The following is a 20368-nucleotide window of genomic DNA, read 5'->3' on the forward strand; positions in this document are numbered from 1 at the left end:
AGACTGCAATATGTCAGCAGTGCAATGATCGGGGATTCTTGTGTGGCAATTGCTGTGTCTCATATCTATGACCCATCTAGTGGCTTCTTGAGACACAGCTGTATCATCCTTGGGGCAGATCTGGCTATGGGGAGTGGGGCTGACTTGTACTAGGGGCACATTGGCTACTGGAGAGGGGGCCTATAAGTGAGTCAATCACTTTTTGCTGGTTTCTGAGGGAAAAGTGGGTACCTCGGCTTATACACGGGTCGGCTTATATGCAAGTAAATACGGTATATTTATATACGCTTATGCACAGATATAGATGCTGCTTGCTTGGCAGTTTTTCTTTCCTACAGTTCTTGGCAGACATTGGCCTCAATTCACTAAGCTTTATCAAACACTTGATCGAACATTTTATCTATAAAACATTCAATAAACCTGTAACACCTTAGTGAACTCAAAATTAGTTTTTACTCATGAGGTAAATTATCAAACGTTCGATAAAGTGTTCGATAAAGCTTAGTGAATTGAGGCCATTGTTTCCCAAAATGCAGTGAGGTTCAGAGAAAGGAAACTGGGCCATGGCCCTGATATCTCCCTGTGGTAGGGGATTCACCACAATATCAGCCATACACACGTCCCTGATGATCGAGAAAAGGTAAAGATTAGTCGTGGAAAGCGGGTATCACAAAAATATAGGGATTAAGTCCAATCCTGAGTTACCGTAGTTTCACCTGTGGGGATTTTTTGTTAGACCTCTGTGAAAACATTGTACTGGTGTGGAATATTCAAGGTGGAATGTTTTAATAAACCAGAATGGACTGCTAAATTTGCAATCAGATATTTTAATTGTTGCTATGCAGTCCCACTGCTAGTTCTACAAACAGTCTATGCATTTGAATGTACACTCTTGCTGATCTATAAATCTGTGTTCATATTTTACAGTCATTTGAAAACCTCTCTGTGGATGACTGTGGTGGCTCAATTCATGAGAAAGACGAGATCCAAGGTAAAGCTATGCTCATTGTTGATCTAAAGCTGCGTACACACGCCTGATCTTTACAAACGACGGGTTGTCAGACCCGCCCGCCCCCGGGGCGGCCGTTCTGCAGACAGTTTCCCGTTGTACAGCCTGTCAGCAGGCTGAGGAGGCTGGTTTTGACTGATCCGCTCGGCGGGTCGGTCAAAACCAGCCTTATCAGCCTGCCGACAGACTGTACACACTGGGAAACTCGGCAGAACGTCCGCCCCGGGGGCAGGTCTGACAACCCGTTATTTGTAAAGATCAGGCGTGTGTACGCACCATAATAGTGACTTGCATGTTCTGAGCGATCACTTGTGTTATGTTACAGGCTTTTCATCCCGCGGTGATCTACATTAAAGAATAAGTGCACATTTCTGATAAAATCAGTCATATTGATCATCTTCATACCCGGTTGATTCAGTCACTGCTGCTCTAATGATCATTTACATTGCAACACAAGCCTTAAAGGAGAACTGTAGTGAGAGGAATATGGAGGCTGCCATATTTATTTCCTTTTAAGCAATACCAGTTGCCTGGCAGCCCTGCTTATCTATTTGGCTGAAGTGGTGGCTGAATCACACCAGAAACAAGCATGCAGATAATCTTGTCATATCTGTCAAAATTGTCAGAAAAACTCTGATCTGCTGCATGCTTGTTCAGGGGCTATGGCTGAAAGTATTAGAGGCAGAGGATAAGGAGGATAGCCAGTTAACTGGTATAGCTTAAATGGAAATAAATATGGCAGCCTCCATATTCCTCTCTCTACAGTTCTCCTTTCAGCAAAGTGTCTGGAAGCACGTTTAAAATATGTTCTGAACAGGAGAGACTAAAGGCAGGAAAGATCATCCTGTTTTAAAACACATGGAGTGAGGGATATGGCGGCAATTTCCTTTTAAACAATGCAAATTGCCTGGCTATCTTGCTTATTATCTGTCTCTAATACTTTTAGCCATAGACCCTGAACATGCATGCTGACCAGATGTTTCTGACCTGAAATCAGACTGGATTGTTCACATGCTTGTTTCAAGTGTGAGATTCAGACTTTACTGCAGCCAAAGAGATCAGCAGGACAGCCAGGCAACTGATACTGTTTAAAAGTTAGTAAATATGGCAGCCTTCATAAGCCTATCATTTCAGGCGTCCTTTAAATTGACATTTTCATCCATAAAATCAAATTCCATTGGACAACTGCGCTGTTTATTACGTAGTCTAGAGCTTGACCCTGCATTGCAAGCATTCCAATATAATCATAAATGTGTCATCTCAGTCAGCCTGGCTCTATTCTGGTACATTGCCGGGGAGAGGGAAGCTTGTTGTTTTCCGCTCCCACATTCCCGCTCCTCACTGATTGGCTGAGGACTGTTCAGTGTGACACAGAGCTGTAAAGGGAAATACACCTCACCCCTCTGCAGCAGCTTCTGAAATACAATCCATACTGTGCTCGCATGTGTTTACAAAGCAAACTAGATGTGACAGTGCTGTTTTTAGTACAGAGCTGAGTGGGGAGGAGAGATGGCAATGCATACATCATTTCAGGCAGGAGAAACAAAAAGTAAGGGAGAAAATGACAGGTTTGGCTTTAGTCAAAGGCAGTAAAGATGAAAAATGCTTGGAACAGTTTTCTCTTTATTTACTATATTTAATTCACTGAAATCAAAATGTTGAAGTATGCATCTACTCAGGGGCGTAGCAATAGGGGTTGCAGAGGTAGCGACCGCATCGGGGCCCTTGGGACAGAGGGGCCCCGAAGGGCCCTCCCTCAATTACAGTATTAGCTCCCTATTGGTCCTGTGCTCATAATAATCACTTCTATAGATACTTTTGAATAGTGGTAATCATTAACAATCTGTTCCCCATCCCCTTCTTGGACCTCTGACACTGTAGTTGCCATTGGCAGGTTCTGGTGCGCCGTATCAATTGTTATGTATAGAGTGCTTGGGGGCCCCATTGTAAAACTTGCATCGGGGCCCACAGCTCCTTAGCTACGCCACTGCATCTACTTATATATGTGCTTGTTTTTTTCCTGGGATAGCATGGCTGCCCCTGCTTCTTTTAAAGCACTGTGTTTGTGAATACCTAATCCATGTGCCACAGGGAAAAAGGGCTAAACGCTCATTTAAAGCTCTTGGAGATGCTTTGGTGCCCAGCTAGTAGTAGCAGTATTGCAGAGCAACAAATCCGAACAGCGAATCAACAAGTCTCTTCCCTATTTCCAAATGGCCTGGCCCACAGTTGTTGTCACACTTTCAGAAAGTCCCTTACAAAAAAAGAAGCATATCTTTATTACCAGCAATTATTGGATCACTGTGTACCACTAGCATAAATAAGATGTTTCTCTTGTACATGAGCCACTGTATGCTAATGAAGCATTTGCTATAGATGAAATCTGCTTTAGCTCTGTTGAATCTCTGCTTTGATGTAGAAGCATGCCTGTAGTCCAGCAGTCATATGGCAGGTGATAGGCTCATCTCAGTGGCTTGTGACTCTGACCCTTTTCTTTCTAAACCTCCTGTCAATCCCATTTAGTATCAAGCCGCATTATAGAACTAGCCAAGATCAGCGTAGCCTGAGCATTCACCGTGGGCCAGCACTGCCTGAGAGCCAGCTCGGGGCATCCCATAGACGTCCCTCATTTCTCCCTCCCCATGTTGTTTGCAGGGAGCCTGCGGGCAGAAGAGGTGGACAGCATGCTGCTGCGGAGTGACAGTGGTGTGGAATCCGCTCTGGCATATGCAAAAGCATGGTCGAAGTACACCAAGGATATCCTGGCCTGGGTAGAGAAAAGGCTTAGCGTGGGTGAGTGCCTTCTCTGTGTCTAATGAGCTTTTGGAATTAGGTCTGTTGCCAGGCCTGTGCTTTATATTCTCAGTAGTGTGATTTTTACGTGTCTGCATGTGTCGCTGGCTGATAATCAGTCATTTTCTACCTCTTTTTAATCAAGTTGTCATAGCCTCTCTTTTTTCTTTTACCCATTCTAGAAGCTGAAACTGCTAGGAACTTTGCCAAAATGGCTGAAACGGCAAAATCTATAGTTGCACCACAGGTAATATAGTTACTGCTGAGAAGAATCTGCATGGACTGTGTGTGTTTGTGTGTACAGATCCCCCTAAGTTTCTCACCTTGTTCACCCTGGTTCAGAAAGTTAAATTATCTATTATATCTAAAAACAGTCTTTGTGGTTCACAATTTACATTATGTGACATCTAAAAAGTGAAAAAAGACACTGATTGGACATGATACTTTTACAGGAGACAAATATAATAGAGGCTAAAGGGTGCCCATACAGCTCTTGACTTGGCGACCGATCAACTAACCGATTCTACAATTATCGAATTGGATGAAAATCGGTGCCTCCCAGGGCATGCCAGATCGACGATGCGACCAATTTCAGGCCGAAATTGGTTGCATGAATCGATCAGACATACTGCAAGATGTCAGTCTGTCGTAGTCGATCAGGTGAGCATCGGTAACAGCGAGCAAAATCGGAACGAGCAACGTAACCCATGCGTCATGTGCTTTATGCCTGCGGCATGTATGCCGCTAATGGAAGAGAGGGGGTTTCCGAAGACGAATGGGCAACACAGGACTGGTAATGTGTAAATGCACACACGGGGGACACATTTATACACTAGGGGGGCAGCGGCGCACTCAGACGATTCCCAAGAGTTTTCATGCTGAAATCGATTGGAAATCAGCCTCTGGTGTATGGGCAGCTGACAGGTCTCTCTCTAATCCGATTCAATCAGAAAGATATTTGTCTCTTGGTTAAATCTTTCCATCATTGCTAGATGTATGGTCACCTTTAGCTGGGTTTGTTCCATTCACATTCATGTTAATTCGTCACAGTGCTTCCACAGCTTTCTCATTAAAGCACCCCTATCCCCCTACAATAGTTTTGCCACCTATCCTCATACCTCCCCCCCCCCACCCCAAAATCATTATACCACTTGTGCGAACTATGCTGCGCATACCGCCCATTTACTTTGTACTGCTTATCCTTGTCCTATGACCCATTGCCTCCTCCTGTGCCCCCATCCTTCTCATATGACCCATTGCCTCCTCCTGTGCCCCCATCCTTCTCCTGTGCCCCCATCCTTCTCATATGACCCATTGCCTCCTCATATGACCCATTGCCTCCTCATATGACCCATTGCCTCCTCATATGACCCATTGCCTCCTCATATGACCCATTGCCTCCTCATATGACCCATTGCCTCCTCATATGACCCATTGCCTCCTCATATGACCCATTGCCTCCTCATATGACCCATTGCCTACTCATATGACCCATTGCCTCCTCATATGACCCATTGCCTCCTCATATGACCCATTGCCTCCTCATATGACCCATTGCCTCCTCATATGACCCATTGCCTCTTCATATGACCCATTGCCTCCTCATATGACCCATTGCCTCCTCATATGACCCATTGCCTCCTCATATGACCCATTGCCTCCTCATATGACCCATTGCCTCCTCATATGACCCATTGCCTCCTCATATGACCCATTGCCTCCTCATATGACCCATTGCCTCCTCATATGACCCATTGCCTCCTCATATGACCCATTGCCTCCTCATATGACCCATTGCCTCCTCATATGACCCATTGCCTCCTCATATGACCCATTGCCTCCTCATGTGACCCATTGCCTCCTCATGTGACCCATTGCCTCCTCATGTGACCCATTGCCTCCTCATGTGACCCATTGCCTCCTCATGTGACCCCATCCTTCTCATGTGCCCCCATCCTTCTCATGTGCCCCCATCCTTCTCATGTGCCCCCATCCTTCTCATGTGCCCCCATCCTTCTCATGTGCCCCCATCCTTCTCATGTGCCCCCATCCTTCTCATGTGCCCCCATCCTTCTCATGTGCCCCCATCCTTCTCATGTGCCCCCATCCTTCTCATATGACCCATTGCCTCCTCATGTGCCCCCATCCTCATATGACCCATGGCCTCCTCATGTGCCACCATCCTTCTCATATGATCCATTGCTTCATGTGCCCCCATCCTTCTCATATGACCCATTGCCTCCTCATGTGCCCCATCCTTCTTATATGACCCATTGCCTCCTCATGTGCCCCATCCTTCTTATATGACCCATGGCCTCCTCATGTGCCCCTTCCATCTCATATGACCAATTGCCTCCTGGTTTGCCCCCATCCTTCCCATGTTGCCCATTGCTTCCTCATGTGCCCCCATCCTTCCCATATGACCCATTGCTTTCTCATGTGTCCCATCCTCCTCATGTGCCCCCATCCTTCTCATGTGCCCCCATCCTTCTCATATGACCCATTGCCTCCTCATGTGCCCCCATCCTTCTCATATGACCCATTGCCTCCTCATGTGCCCCCATCCTCATATGACCCATGGCCTCCTCATGTGCCACCATCCTTTTAATGTGACCCATTGCCTCCTCACGTGCCCCCTCCCTTCTCATATGACACCTTGCCTCGTCAAGTGCCCCCATCCTTCTCATATGACCCATTGCCTCCTCATGTGCCCCTATCCTTTTCTTATGACCCATTGCCTCCTCATGTGCCCCCCTTGCCTCATCATGTGCCCCTATCCTCATATGAAAAATTGTCTCTTCACATGGCCCTACCCTTTCACCCAGAAAAGGATTGAGAAGATATGGAGCCCTAGGCAAGATAGAGATTTTTGCCCACCACTGATGATCAGCTAGCTTTCTTTAAAAAAAAATTGGTGGGGGCTAGCATCCACCAATCCCCTAGACTCTCTTCGGGCCTGAGGCAACTGCCGGGGTTTACCTTATGGATGATCAGCCCTGCTTTCATCTCTCACTCTCTTGTGCCCCTCTTGATCAAAACATCCTCCATGCCCACCCATCCTGTGCCCCCCATTCTACTAACCATAACCATCCACTTTCTTTGCTTTCCATCCTTCTCTTTATACTTCCTCCCCTACGTCACTAAGCCCTATCTCACTATATTGGTAGTCAGTGCCTCTGGTACTTTCTTCTCTGATCCAGAGGCAACAACTTGCTGGCAAATCTCACCACCACCTTGACAGTTTCTGCATGGTGGGCTAATGACCCTGAGCCCCCAATAAGCTGCAGAATCCACAGTGCTACTAGGCTTTCTCTTTAGCCTTAAAGCAGTAGCCAGGAAAATCTATAAGGGCTATGGCCCACTAAAGCCTTGTTTTGGAATGACCGGCGATTCCCAAACTGTAGGTTAATGGAGGTGAGCCCTCAGGAGTGATTGTGAATTACCAAAATCGCAACTGAATTGCTCTTCTTTTAAGTTGCAAAAGAGTTTTTAAAACAATTTGCAAACGCAAGTGGGCGCCAGGCCTCAGTCAAGTTACCCAGCAAAAAGTTGACTCGGGAGAAAACTGCATGCTATGCTGAGTATTGCTTCCATTTTTATGTAGTGGGAGACTTTTCATGCGTAGGACACAGCTCCTGCCTGGCTTTCTTTGTGACGGATGTTTGGCATTAGCGTAAACACAAGCTGTACATTTTGTTTGTACACTTTGCCCGCAGTCCTGAAATGCTTTGGCCTCTGTTGTCACTCAGTATAGTGTGACCATTTGCTGGTCAGAAATAGAGCAGAGATTTTCTTGGTGAAGTCAGCAATGACACAGGGATCAATTTTACAGTTACTACATTTATTCTGAAGGTTAATGTCAGCGTTTCCGTCACTGCGAGCTGTGTATTCACTGTGCAGATCCCTTACTAGTTGGGGAATTTATTTTAAGTGCTTGTAGAAGGAAACAGCCTTCTGCATCACCTACATTCTTATAGAAGAACTAGTAGACCGAAGCCCGTTTAAAAACGGGCTCTAGGTCTGTGTTTCTTGGCGCACACCGCCCGCTGACCCGCCGCCCGCTCACACGCCGCCCTCTCGGCTGCCTGCTCCCGTCCTCCTGTCTGTGTGAGGCTGGGACCATGCTGCGCACATGCGCACAGCAGTTCAGCATGGACAACGCTACACAGAGACAGCACACGCAGGGACACTGAGATTATTATAAAAAATAAGATCTCCCTCAGTTATTCAAAGGTTACCTGATGTGATATGATAAGATAAACGTGTATGTAGAGTCTCAATCCTACCTAGAACAAACCCATGTTGCTACTTTTTTGTTTTTTCACTGTTAAGCCTCTGCACACCTTAGATGGCTCTTGGCCAAGATGACCAGTCAGGATTGCCTCTGCTAAAAATCAAATGGGTGTACGACGCCCAAGCACCCCAAACTCCCCGCCCATGCATCTCAAATCCATGGCACATACCATACTGTTTCCCCATAAATAGACGGATCAAATAGATAATTTTCGACAGGTCTGATCTGATTTCCGATCCTTTTTTGGATTTTCTAATCACTTCTGTACAAAAGCAGTCAGAAAAACAATCAGATATCTGATTGGACCTCTTGGAAATTGTCTATTCGATCCGTCTGACTGAAAAGTACATAGTGTGTACCAGGCATTACAGATTCAGACAGAGGGACGGTATCTACAGCTCTGATAGTTTATCTGCAGTAAACTGGGAACTGGACTCTCTCTGATAAGTAACTAGTGGTCATAAAACTCCAGTGTGGCTGAGAAAAACACTTCTGGATGCAAGGAACAAATTCAAAATTGAATAGTTAAGGATTTGTCTGTATGGGAGCTGAATAAACACATTAATTCACTTGAGACTGAGCCCAGTCAGCTTTTTTTTTTTCTTTTTTCTTTTTTTTTTTGCTCTGATTCTGTTTGCATCTGTCTTGATAGACCAGCCCTATTGTGTGTACTGTTTAAATGAAGGATACAAAGTCTATTTGTGCTGTTTTTCAGGAGTTTATGCCCTTCCAGCCAATTTTCACAGCAGCTTTTCAGAATGACATTGAAGCCAGCCAGCTATGTCTGCAGACAATTACTGCCCTTCAGAGCAACAAATTCATTCAGGTGAGGCAGGCACCGCGCCTGGTTTTCATGTTTTGAATTGCTATTGTGCTCGTATTTGTGCAGATTTGTTTTTATAATTTATTGGCTTATTGGTCTTTTGAAAACACGTTTAAAAGAAAAAAATATATATAATGAAACTAAATACTTGGCCTGGATTTATGAAAAGGCCACGTAGATCATGGAAATTTCAATGCTATTAGATGATGCCTGGAATCATTATTTTATTACATGGTTTACTGTTATCTTGACAGTTTTTAAGGGGAATCTATTAGGGCACAAATAACAGCATAGCCGAACCAGCATACAGGAGAAACGGGAAGTTTCATTAGCATAAAATTGGGAGACAACCGGACAGGAAATGAGAAATGCTAGCTCCAGGACCACAGCTGTAGAAAACTGTTAGTTTTCAACCTTTCCCCTAACTCTATCCAAAATCTTTTTAACTGGAGGTTTGCATTAAAACAATCAAAATTTGTTTTCTATTTTTTTAAGTACAAAAGATGATCACTGTGTTTTGCATGAATTCTACTTGGAGAATGCATGGAGGAACACATGATCATTACATGATCATTTTAATCAAATGACTGATCTTCTAAATGCTGTGTGGTTGGCTTCAGTCATGTGATCATGCCTCATTTCTCCTTTGGAGGATCACCTGCTTTACTGTGAATTTTCCTCAGTAAGAATTCATGTATAATAATCTGCATGCTTCATGCGAAATTGGATGAGATTTTAGGATATGCTTCTGTGCCTATATGCACCTGTTCAGTGTTAGACATTTTACTCTAAAATTGTGAACTGACCTAAAGCTGGTGTCCCCACAGCCAACAGTCATTTTTGGCTACAAGCTCCAGTATGTATTATTAAAGCTATTACGCTTTGAACACTTTCTGAACTCCACGTTACCTTAATATGTATACAGTAGCTGCTTTCCCATGTACTATACATAACCTCAGAATCATTCTACACTCTTAAGACTGCAAACCTTTCCCGTAATTTTCTTACATTCAGTAGCTCATATAGACAGAGAGCTTTAAATTTCCCTTAAATTACAATCGATTCCGTTTCCTTTTGCTTTCATACAGAGTACTAGTTTATATCTGGAGCTTTGTGTTTTAGCATGCACTCGTTTCATATGCAGCCAGCATAACTGTCTTCTTTTTGTCTTCAGCCCCTTCAAGCAAGAAGATCAGAGCTCGAGAGGCAAAGGAAAGAAATGAAAGATCTTTGGCAGAGGGAACAGAAGAAAATGGTTGGTGAACATTTTCCCTAACATCTGATTGAGTTTCAGTCTTCCCCATATCTTCCTAGTTGTGCAGCTGCTTTATTACCCCTTTTTGCTGGTATTAGAAAGAAGTTTTGAATCAGGATGATTCAATTTATTTGCTAACTTATAAGAAAAGCCGTTAAACTGCTTTTCGTCTACGTTAGCCAATAATTGGTATCATCCTGATTCAAAACGTCTTGCTTTTACTGATGGCTAATACGGTACAACACTCTACTGCTGATAATATTAAGATTCATCTTACAGATTGAAATATACTATCTGATAGCTTAGTAAACAGAATGCAGAGAAGTTAGGGATTGTTTTGCTTTTAAAGTAAGGGCTGGTTCAGACGGACGTTTGGAGGCGTTGCGTTCATTGGCGTCGCGGTGGCAATGCGTTCGGGCTTTCAGCAGCGTTCGCGTTGCGTTCGGATGCGGTCGCGTTTTTTCTTCCCCTAGGGGGACATTACCAGTCGCGGTTAACCGCCCTTGGAAGCTACATGTAGCTTCCAGGGGCTCCTTGAACGCCAGTGAAAATCGGGACCCGAACGCCGCGTTCGTGTAAACGCGCGTAAAAGCTTGGTACAAACGCTCCCATTCACATGAATGGGAGCGTTTAACGCCAAGCCCTGAACGCTGGCGGTAAACGCTGCACAAGCGTCCGTCTGAACCAGCCCTAAACCTGAGATGGGGGAACAAGTTCTACTTTACTTACCAGGGGCTTTTTCTAGCATAGTCTTACCAGGTCCTTTCCTCCTTATGTTCTGTACTTTATGCCACTGTGCCCTTTCAAAGTACCTGCTTGGTTGTGCTCCCGTGGCTGTGTGCATTCTGGGCATGCGCTGTTTGTCTTTTTTGTGGGAGCATGACGCGCAGCGGCCTGATGCACAGGCACAGTAGCCCCTGACTTATCCAGTTGGAGGGGCACAGCGAACCAGGAGGAAAACAAAGGACCTGTAAGGCCACAGGGGCTGGAAGAAGCTCCAGGTAAGTACAATACAAGGAAACTCAAGTACAATAAAACTTGTAGACCCCACTGAGCATCTTCATGCTTTCTAGGGATGGTCAGTGAGATGCAAATAATTTCGAGCTGATTGCAGCATTATGAAAATTAACTTGAATCCAAATGGGCTGAATTCTGCCAAGGTGGAAAATAAGAGAAGACTTGGCAGTTTTTCAGTGTGGACTACCAGCAAAGATTAAACTTTATTACAAAAACTGTCCTTACATAATGAAGCACTTTTTTCCTCCTGTAATACGGACATTGGTAAACCATGGAGGCTGCCATTTGTGACTCTTGTCTGGAATATTCTTATTGCCCTTCTGTAATATTGATCATCTGGCTATAACAGACCATCAACTTGAAACAATAATGCAGATCTTGTGTTGATCCTTTTAATGTGACTCATATCGGCTAAAGTATTAACACTACAAATTCAGAGGTATGGCCAAGCCATTAGAATTTTCAGAAGGAAATCTGTAGTGGCAGCCTCCCTGTTATCAGGTTGTACATGATTGCTGCTGTTCTGTGGACTGCGTTATGATAGAAGCATGTAGCATCAGTGGTATACATGTTTCCCAAACAGCAAGAGCTGGAAACGGCCTTAAGAAAAGCAAAGTTACTGAACGTCCAACGGCAAGATGAGTACGAGAAAGCCAAGATGAGTACGATTCGGGCGGAGGAGGAGCAGCTCAGCTTATCAGGAGGGCTGATGAAAGATGGGAGCAAACAGGTCGAGAAGAAGCGACGTCTGGAGGAGGAAGCCTTACAGAAGGTGAGAGCTGAGCTCAGTCTGTTACTTAGACAGGTACATACTTATTTAATCACTTAACGACCAGCCGCCGCCCCACCTGTGTTTCCATGGAAACGGTTTCCTGTCAGTTCACGGAGTGGGGCTCTGTGAACAGCCTGCGAGCCTCCGATCGCGGCTTGCAGGCTAATTGTAAACACCCAGGGACGTAATCCCCGGTGTTTACATTTTACGGCACTGCTGCCCCCTCTGATTTGCCGGAGATCACCGCCATCTGATAGGCTGAAGCCTATCTGAGGCGGTACAGGACGGATCGCTGTCCTGTACCGCCTATATTGAGAAGGGAAGGAGAGGAAGGGGGGAATATCGCTGCAGAGGGGGGCTTTGAGCCCCCGCTAGGCACAACTAGGCGGCGGCGATCAGACCCCCCCAACAGGACATCCCACTAGTGGTGAAAAAGGGGTGAAGTCTGATCGCCCTGCCTGCCACCTGATCTGTGCTGGGGGCTGAAGAGCCCACCCAGCACAGATCATACAAAACAGGGCTGGTCGTTAAGTGGTTAAAGTGAACCAGGGACGAAGCACCCTCATGTATTTTACCATATATATCAGTGGGGACATTAGAGAAAACACCTACCCTGCTCTTTCATTCTTCACTGCTCAGCCTGCTTGTTAGCAGCCATGATAAAATCCCCCACTGAGCATTCAGTTTGGCTTTGCTCAGGAATCATTATAGCTGAGTCTGTCTTCTCTGATGTCTTTTCAAGCCCAAGCCTGCTCCCCAGCTAAGCAGATTTGATCTATAAGACTGCTATTAGATTTTTTTCTTGTTACATTTTGGATTTCCTTTGGTTTAAAAAAAAATGCTTTTAGTAACCTAAAGCCAAAGTCAAAAATGCTTTGGCTTGGCTTTTTTTGTGAAGGGGCTATTCTAAAATAATCTGCAGTGTATAATACCCAAAATCCTTCCTGTAATTCCAAGTTTATCTGGAGTGCATTTTTTAATTCTCATGTGTTTTAAACTTTTTTTTTTGTTCTTGGCAGGCTGTAGAGGCGAAAGAATACTACAAATCCTGTGTGGCAGATGTGGAAGCAAAAAGAAGCGATATGGAAACTGCAAAGAGTATTATCCTAACGCAGATACGAGAGCTGGTGTATCAGTGTGACCTCACACTGAAAGCGGTGCGTTTCAGCATTGTGCAAATGAGCAAGTTACATTACAGGCTGTATATTAGAAAAGTAGCAAAGCTATAACAGTCAGATAAATTGACAGATGAAATGACAAACGCCAGCTTGTGTAGTATAGGGTCCTTATACTTAACTGGTCCTCTAGTTTGGATGGTCTCTACTGTTCGACAAACCGAGCAGATGCGCAAATTACAGGACAGGGTCATGGACAAAGCATGTGCTGCTCCTTCATTGGACAGAGGGAAGAGCAGCGCATGCTCAGTCCACTCCCCTCCCCTGTAACATGCATAAGAGCGTTCTGGGCATGTGTTGAGAGGTATCACACCTAATTATCTCCTTTTAGTACCCTAGAAGTGGATATTGGCTGTTTGCTATTCTGCAAATAGGAACTAGTTGACAGGTACCTATGAGAGAAAGTCATAGATGCAGATCACAGCTACACGAGAACATTTTATTATCTGTGCTGTTTTCTCTTGAAAGCTGATGGCTAGAAATGTTTGTCCTGACATCATGGTTCCCCTTACCACATATTTGAAAAAAAGCCTTGCCCTTTTTGTATGGGGAGTCATAACTGCAGAATGGAGTCCTGATATCTTTTAGAGGAATGCTGCTGTTACCATAGTAAGCTGGCCTTCTGCAGTAACCTGTAACCTCTCGAGGGTGGAGCCGCACATGCTGCCACTACTCTGCCCTCTGACTGTTTACAATGGGGGGGGGGAGGTGACTACAGTTGCTATTTCCTGTTATTTCTGACATGTGAGTGGGAGTGATTAGTCCTTTGAGAAATGTAATTCTCTGCATACCCATGGACTTTATTCTCCTGTCCTGTGAAATGAATTGCTCATTGCATTCAAAATGCACTGAAGAGACCATCTAAAATGTCACTTCCTGTTCTGTGGTAAAAACATATGAGAGGTTTATATACTATTGCTGTTGTACAATTCAGGTCCACACTGAAAATGAAAGGTGAAATTTAACAATGTTCAGTTACAAAATGGCTTGTGTGGCAATTTCACTTGCAATGTACATTTTGACATAACTCTCAACTTCTTAAGATAAGATAGAAGAGCACTTTAAGACACGCCCCTGCCACACCCCTCGCCATGTACTGTATATAGAATTCAGAACCAAAAGATGAAGTGTTATCATTCAAACCACACTGGTCCTTTCTATCATCATTTGTTTTCCTTCATTTTGACATTTGAAAATAAGAAATGTATCAATTTAATTGATGGGAATAACGTTTACTGTCAGTTAAAGACATTTTTCAGTAGAAAAATACAACTATTAACCCAGATCTGTACATTAAGAGGGATATAGTTCCCAAAGAGGGACTGTCCCTCAAGAAGAGGGACAGTTGGGAGCTATGATTTTGGTATTTAAGTGGAATTGGCCGGAGAAGTATATGGAGGCTGCCATATTTATATCCTTTTAAAGAGAAACTCCGACCAAGAATTGAACTTTATCCCAATCAGTAGCTGATACTCCCTTTTACATGAGAAATCTATTCCTTTTCACAAACAGACCATCAGGGGGCTCTGTATGGCTGATATTGTGGTGAAATCCCTCCCACAAAGAAATTCTGAGTACATACTCTTGGCAGTTTCCTGTCTGTGAACCTTGCTGCATTGTGGGAAATACCGGTTTACAGCTGTTTCCAACTGCCAACAGTAAAAATGGCACCATGTAATAAATGTCAGAATGTAAATCAGGGATTGAATAGATTTTACAATGGGCAAACACTGACTAAATCATTTATACATAATTATTGTAAAAATTAAACACTTTTTTATTACATTATTTTGACTGGAGTTCCTCTTTAAACAATACCAGTTGCCTGGTATCCTACTGATCTTTTAAGCATCACTAGTGTCAGAATCACATGCCTGAAACCTGCATGAGGCAAATGCAGTCTTGTTCAGAGTCTATAACTAAAAGTATTATAGACAGAGGATCAGCAGGGCAGCCAGGCAATGTGCTTTGTTTAAAAGGAAGCAAATATGGCAGCCTCCATATCCCTGTCAGGGCCGTTGTCCAATAGGAAGTAACTAGTTAAAAATGTCCATGTCTGATTAAATCGCCTTCCCTTGCTAGTATTACATCCATTGATTTGTCAAACATGCTTTTAATTGATGCTCCAGAAAGTTTGTCTCTCTGGACCAGGGATTATTACATTGACTTCTGTAGCTTTGTAGTGAAGCCAGGCCATTCAGCAGTGAAGGAGTTAGGTGGAGAACTGCATTAATCTTCTCTGTGGAGATGTATCTGAGGTGGCTTTTAGCCAAGACATTCCCTGCTAATAACTAGAAGTCCAGTCTTATAGCTGACTGCATTCATGTTTCTTTGAAGACGGAACGATGATACAATGCAGTTTGTTTAATCTGCCTTCTGGTGAGACACAGACATGTCTTGGAATAAAGATGGTCCCCCATAGTTCTGAATTAAAATGAAAAGTAGTTGTTTCCTTTTGAATCTAGTCCAGTGACATAAACCTCCTTCACTTCAGTATCTTACCGCATTGTCCTTTGCTCTCCTTTTATGCAGAAGGACTTGTAGAATAAAAATAGCCTGTGTGCTCCTGAGCTGTGACTGTTGAACCAGTGTTCCCTCTTGTAATAAGTTAATTATTTTGCTGAATGAGTCCATTCTTACCGGGTTGGTAGGCTTTTAATCCGTGAGTGCCTTTCCCTTAAAACCCAAGCACTTGTTTCAAAGTTTAGGACTTCTGGCCAGAACACAGGTTAGCTTTAAAAGGCCTCCCCTTCTTAGAACCCAGCAAGATATCCATATGGCTGGAGGCCAGCCTGGTGGGTCTCGTGATGCTCTGTTCACTGTTGATGTGGAAATACAAAAAAAGGTTGTACAAAGAGCTGAAACAAAGAGTATGGAGTGTGTGTGTGTGGTGTTTTTCCTTTATTTGTGCTTTTCTCCAAGAGGGGATTATTTTGGCCAAAAGGAAAGAAACAATTTTGACTTTGTTGATCGTTTACTTTAATCTCATATTGTCAAGCCAAATAAAGCAGCATTTTAGTTTTTAAAGTGTAGCTGTCAGGCATAAAATAAAAAATCAATTCTATATTTATCTGGTAAACAAGTAATATGGTTGCTAACCAGGCAATCCAAAAGTTTAACATCACTATTGATCATTCCCCAGTTTACCTGACTCTTATTTGGAACACACAACATTTGGTACATAAAAAGGAAGTTGCAGGGCATGCTGGGTAGTCCTTTTCTGCTTCTCTACTTCCCCTCAGACTTAACTAATGCAGCCTGATTGGCTGAAGCCTCTTTCCCTCCTGTTTTTCCCTCCCACACCTCTGTACCTCTCTGATTGGCCAATATTTCTCATGCTGAGACAATGCACTTTCTATAGTGAAGTGTGGGCAAATCGGGCAGAGGAGAGTAAGGGAGGAAATTACATCAGGATTGGCTGCAAAATAGCCACAGTTAAAATGGGAAATGCTAAGAAAGATTCTCTTTTTTTTTCTGTAGAAAAATCACTAAAATCATAACGTGGACAGTGCGATACATATGTTATGTAAGTAGAGCAAGTATTTATCTACTTATATATGTGGTTTTTTTTTCTGCAATAGTATGGCTGACAGCTCCTCTTTAAAACCCTCAATGATGTGGTAACTTGATATAGGTTTTCCCTGTAGGCGAGAAATTGTTTTAAGATAATTCTGGAAGTGACATTTTATCACATAATTATTTATTTTTAGACTTGGACACACTTGTCTCAGGTTGCCTGAAACCTTGTTCATAATTACCATTTTTTTAGGCACCTTTTCCACATATGTATAGGTGTTCCCAGGCGCCCTTCAACTGCTTCATAGCAACCTGACATGCTGGAAAATCATAGTACACAAATATAACCTTGCTGGAGGAGATTAATTGTTCATATTAAAACATAACTTTTAATAGAATACCATAAAATTGTAGTTGCACTGGGTACTTTTCACCCCTGACGAAGCTTCCCTTTGAGGAATTGAAACATGTAGGGGTTTGTGTATGTTTACATGACAATGTGAGTTAGGACGACATTCCAATGATTATATAACTGGGAACCTTAGCGGACGAAGTCCCCTACCCTTTGTACAATTGATGACCATATGTTTTAGTCAGCAACTACGATTTTATGGTATTCTATTCAGTTATGTTTTAAAATGAACAAATAATATGAACAATTAATCTCCCCCAGCATACATTTGTGTACTAAAATAATCAGGTTGTTTTTGGTATTGATGATGGAAAACCATGCCTGATTGCTATTATTTTATCCTGTCTTGGGCTCTAGCAGCTGGTCCGGAGACTGGTCCTAGAGACTGCCCATGGTCCATCAGTCGTCCTTACATCGAACACCGCTACACACCCAAGCAAGCTCTTTTTCGTCTGCACAATTGATAATTTGGGCTGGAAAGCAATCAAAATTTACTGGGATATATTCAAAATTACAATCCAATGGTCACATTGCAGCATAGTTTTCTGGCAGATTTTTAATGATCGAGCAAGACTTGGCAACCAACTTTATTGACATGGTGTTAAGACTTTAGATTAATATCTTTTAGCAGGGAATAAGTCCTAATAACAATGATGTGTAATCTTGTGTAAACAGGCTACAGTGAACCTGTTCCAGATGCAGCATGCGCAAGTAGTATCACTGCCTGTCAACTGTGTGACTCTCTGTGAAAATGCCAAACTCTATGAGCCTGGTCACCAGTATTCCGAGTTTGTGAAGAGCTTGCCTAAGGATGACTGTGGGATTGAAGTTGGACCCGGCGAATCCTCAAATGCACAAACTGACCAGTAAGTTCATCATTTTTGTATGCAAAGCTGCCTATTATTATCAGTGTGTTATGTGTACAGCTTATTTGTATGTTTTGGTTTATGGGAATGATTCAGTTACGATTCATATGAGTCATTTTACAGTTAAGGTGGCCATACATCAGGCCACTTGGCGGCCGATCGGCCATCCAATTCGATTACTATAATAGAATTGGATGAAAATCCGTGCCGCCAAGTGCATGCCCGACCAACAAAGCGGCCTTGGGACCACTGCCGCCGTGATGTATAAATGTGCCCCCCCCGTGTGAATTTATACATTACCTGTCCGGTATCGGCCTCCACGTGTGTCCGTGAATCTTGCCGGGTTCTGCATACACTCGTACACGCTAACAGCGCATAGTGTCTGACATCAGACGCTATGAGCCGCTAACATGTTTGTGGCAGTTAGAAACCAGCAAGATGGATGGTCACAACACGGAGGCTGCTACTTGAGAGGTAATGTATAAATGCACACACTGGGGGGGCACATTTATACATTAGGGGGGCAGCGGCGGTGCGGACGTGTCGGGCTCAGCCAATTCCCTGAAGATTTCATGCTAAAAAACGGACAGGAATCGGCCTGTAATACATGGGCAGCTTCAACATGAGACAAATTCGATTAGAGATACATTTGTCTCTTTGTCAAATCTGCCTATAATCGTTAGGTCTATAGGCACCTTTAATGGTCCAAAGCATAAATATTCCACTAGTACATTCTAAATTATGTTTCTGGTTTTTTGCTTTTTTTTTTGTGTACTTGTGCTTGCTGCAGCTGTGTATCCAAATAGGTTAAGGCCTCTCCTTAATCTTTTATCTTCTCCTCTTTAAATAAGTTAGCATGTTTTTAAAGTAAACCTGGGATCTCATAATAAAAAGATTTTATACTCCCCTGGGGTTCCCTCTATCCCCATGAGCACCGATGCCTCCCTCGTCTTCTTCCCGAGTGCCTCCGTTCAGTCGCAACTGGTCCCGGTAATCTGGCTCAGTCATGCCAGTCGGCTCTTCTGCGCATGTGCACCATATCCACGCATGCACAGAAGAGCCAACGTGGGCGTTTGAGTCAGATTGACAGGACTTATTGAGGCCGAATGGAGGCACTCGGGAGCAGGGCTGTGGAGTCGGAGTCGAGTAGTTGGAGTCTGAGCAATTTTGGGTACCTGGAGTCGGAGTTGGAGTCAGAGTTGGTGGTTTCATAATCTTCTGGGGCTCATGAGTCTCAGTAGTTCCAGCAGCCAACATTCTTTGTGGACATTACCATCCTTTGTTTTGGCCGCAATCATCATTTAGGTGTGGTGCAATCCTGTACAACAGTTCTTTTTGTTCTGTATATTTGCATATATTGTCAGTGGGTGGAAATTTCTCCTCCGTTTTTGATCCTGACTTCAGTTACTCAATCAAGAACAGCTATTGCAATCTTTCTCTACAAATCTCTGAAGTGTTTTCTCTTAATTTAAAAACAAATATTTCAATCTGCACACTTTTTGGGGGGTTGTTTCTTGGGTCTACTGCACAACATAAGGTGCTCAAGACACATGCCAAAAGTGTATATTTGTCAGATCTGGTTTTTAGAGTAGATATTTGAGTTGAGGGTTAAGTCTTCCGATTGGTAGAACCATGATATGCTTGTCCAAGCTGTAATGTCTATAGACTTCTTGTGTAGAGTCATCTCTAAATGCACAGAATTGCAATAGTTCAGGTGTCCATTTGTTTATCAACAACATCTTATTGTATTATGTGATGATCTAAGCCTTGTTGATCTTTTTTGTATGTTCTAAAACAGTGGTTCTTAACCTTTTCAGTGCATGTGCCCCTTTGCGGGTAATCCCTGAGCCTATGTACCCTCTGTTTTTCATGAGCCGACACCTAATTAGACAGAGGATGACCTAGAAATACACACCATTGGTAGCAGTTCCCTCACAAAAAAACCCACATACATAATTAGGCATTTCTCCCCTCAAAAGACACATTATGCAGCGTTTCCTCTATAAAATATATTAGGCAGAGGCCCCCTTTATAAATTTTTCTTCCCCCCTCATACCCCCGCCCAAGTACTTCCCTAGCAGGTGACTCCTCCTGTCTTTTCAAGGCTGCTCTCTGACCTCCATTGCTGCAGCTCTGGCTGGAAATCTCCCATGCTTACTGACAAAGCAGGGCTACAGGAAAACTGTGGCCGTAGTTCAGCACTAGAAACACAAATGGACTCCAGTGCCGGGTTTCGAACACCATTTTTTCATAGTCTTTCTGCTAGACTTTCACTCAGGGCTGGTGCACACCAAAACCCGCTAGCAGATCCGCAAAATGCTAGCAGATTTTTAAACGCTTTTTTTTATTTTTCTATGGCGTTTTGCTAGCGTTTTGCGGATTGCTGCTGCGGTTTTCAGTATAGTAGATTTCATATATTGTTACAGTAAAGCTGTT

At 43.5% G+C, this 20368-nt stretch overlaps 1 protein-coding gene across 1 annotated transcript in view; it reads left to right on the forward strand.

Moving 5' to 3' along the window:
- ARHGAP29 (Rho GTPase activating protein 29) overlaps nt 1–20368 on the forward strand; it is a 206883-nt gene that overhangs the window by 153893 nt on the left and 32622 nt on the right. Inside the window, exons 6-13 of the mRNA XM_068239772.1 lie at nt 928–991; nt 3665–3802; nt 3985–4049; nt 8812–8922; nt 10094–10174; nt 11775–11963; nt 12983–13120; nt 17742–17932. Of these exons, the coding sequence (XP_068095873.1) occupies nt 928–991; nt 3665–3802; nt 3985–4049; nt 8812–8922; nt 10094–10174; nt 11775–11963; nt 12983–13120; nt 17742–17932 (977 nt within the window). The remainder of the gene's footprint in view (nt 1–927; nt 992–3664; nt 3803–3984; nt 4050–8811; nt 8923–10093; nt 10175–11774; nt 11964–12982; nt 13121–17741; nt 17933–20368) is intronic.

Source organism: Hyperolius riggenbachi, chromosome 6 (genome assembly GCF_040937935.1).
Source record: "Hyperolius riggenbachi isolate aHypRig1 chromosome 6, aHypRig1.pri, whole genome shotgun sequence".
In the NCBI taxonomy this organism is placed as follows: Eukaryota; Metazoa; Chordata; class Amphibia; order Anura; family Hyperoliidae; genus Hyperolius; species Hyperolius riggenbachi.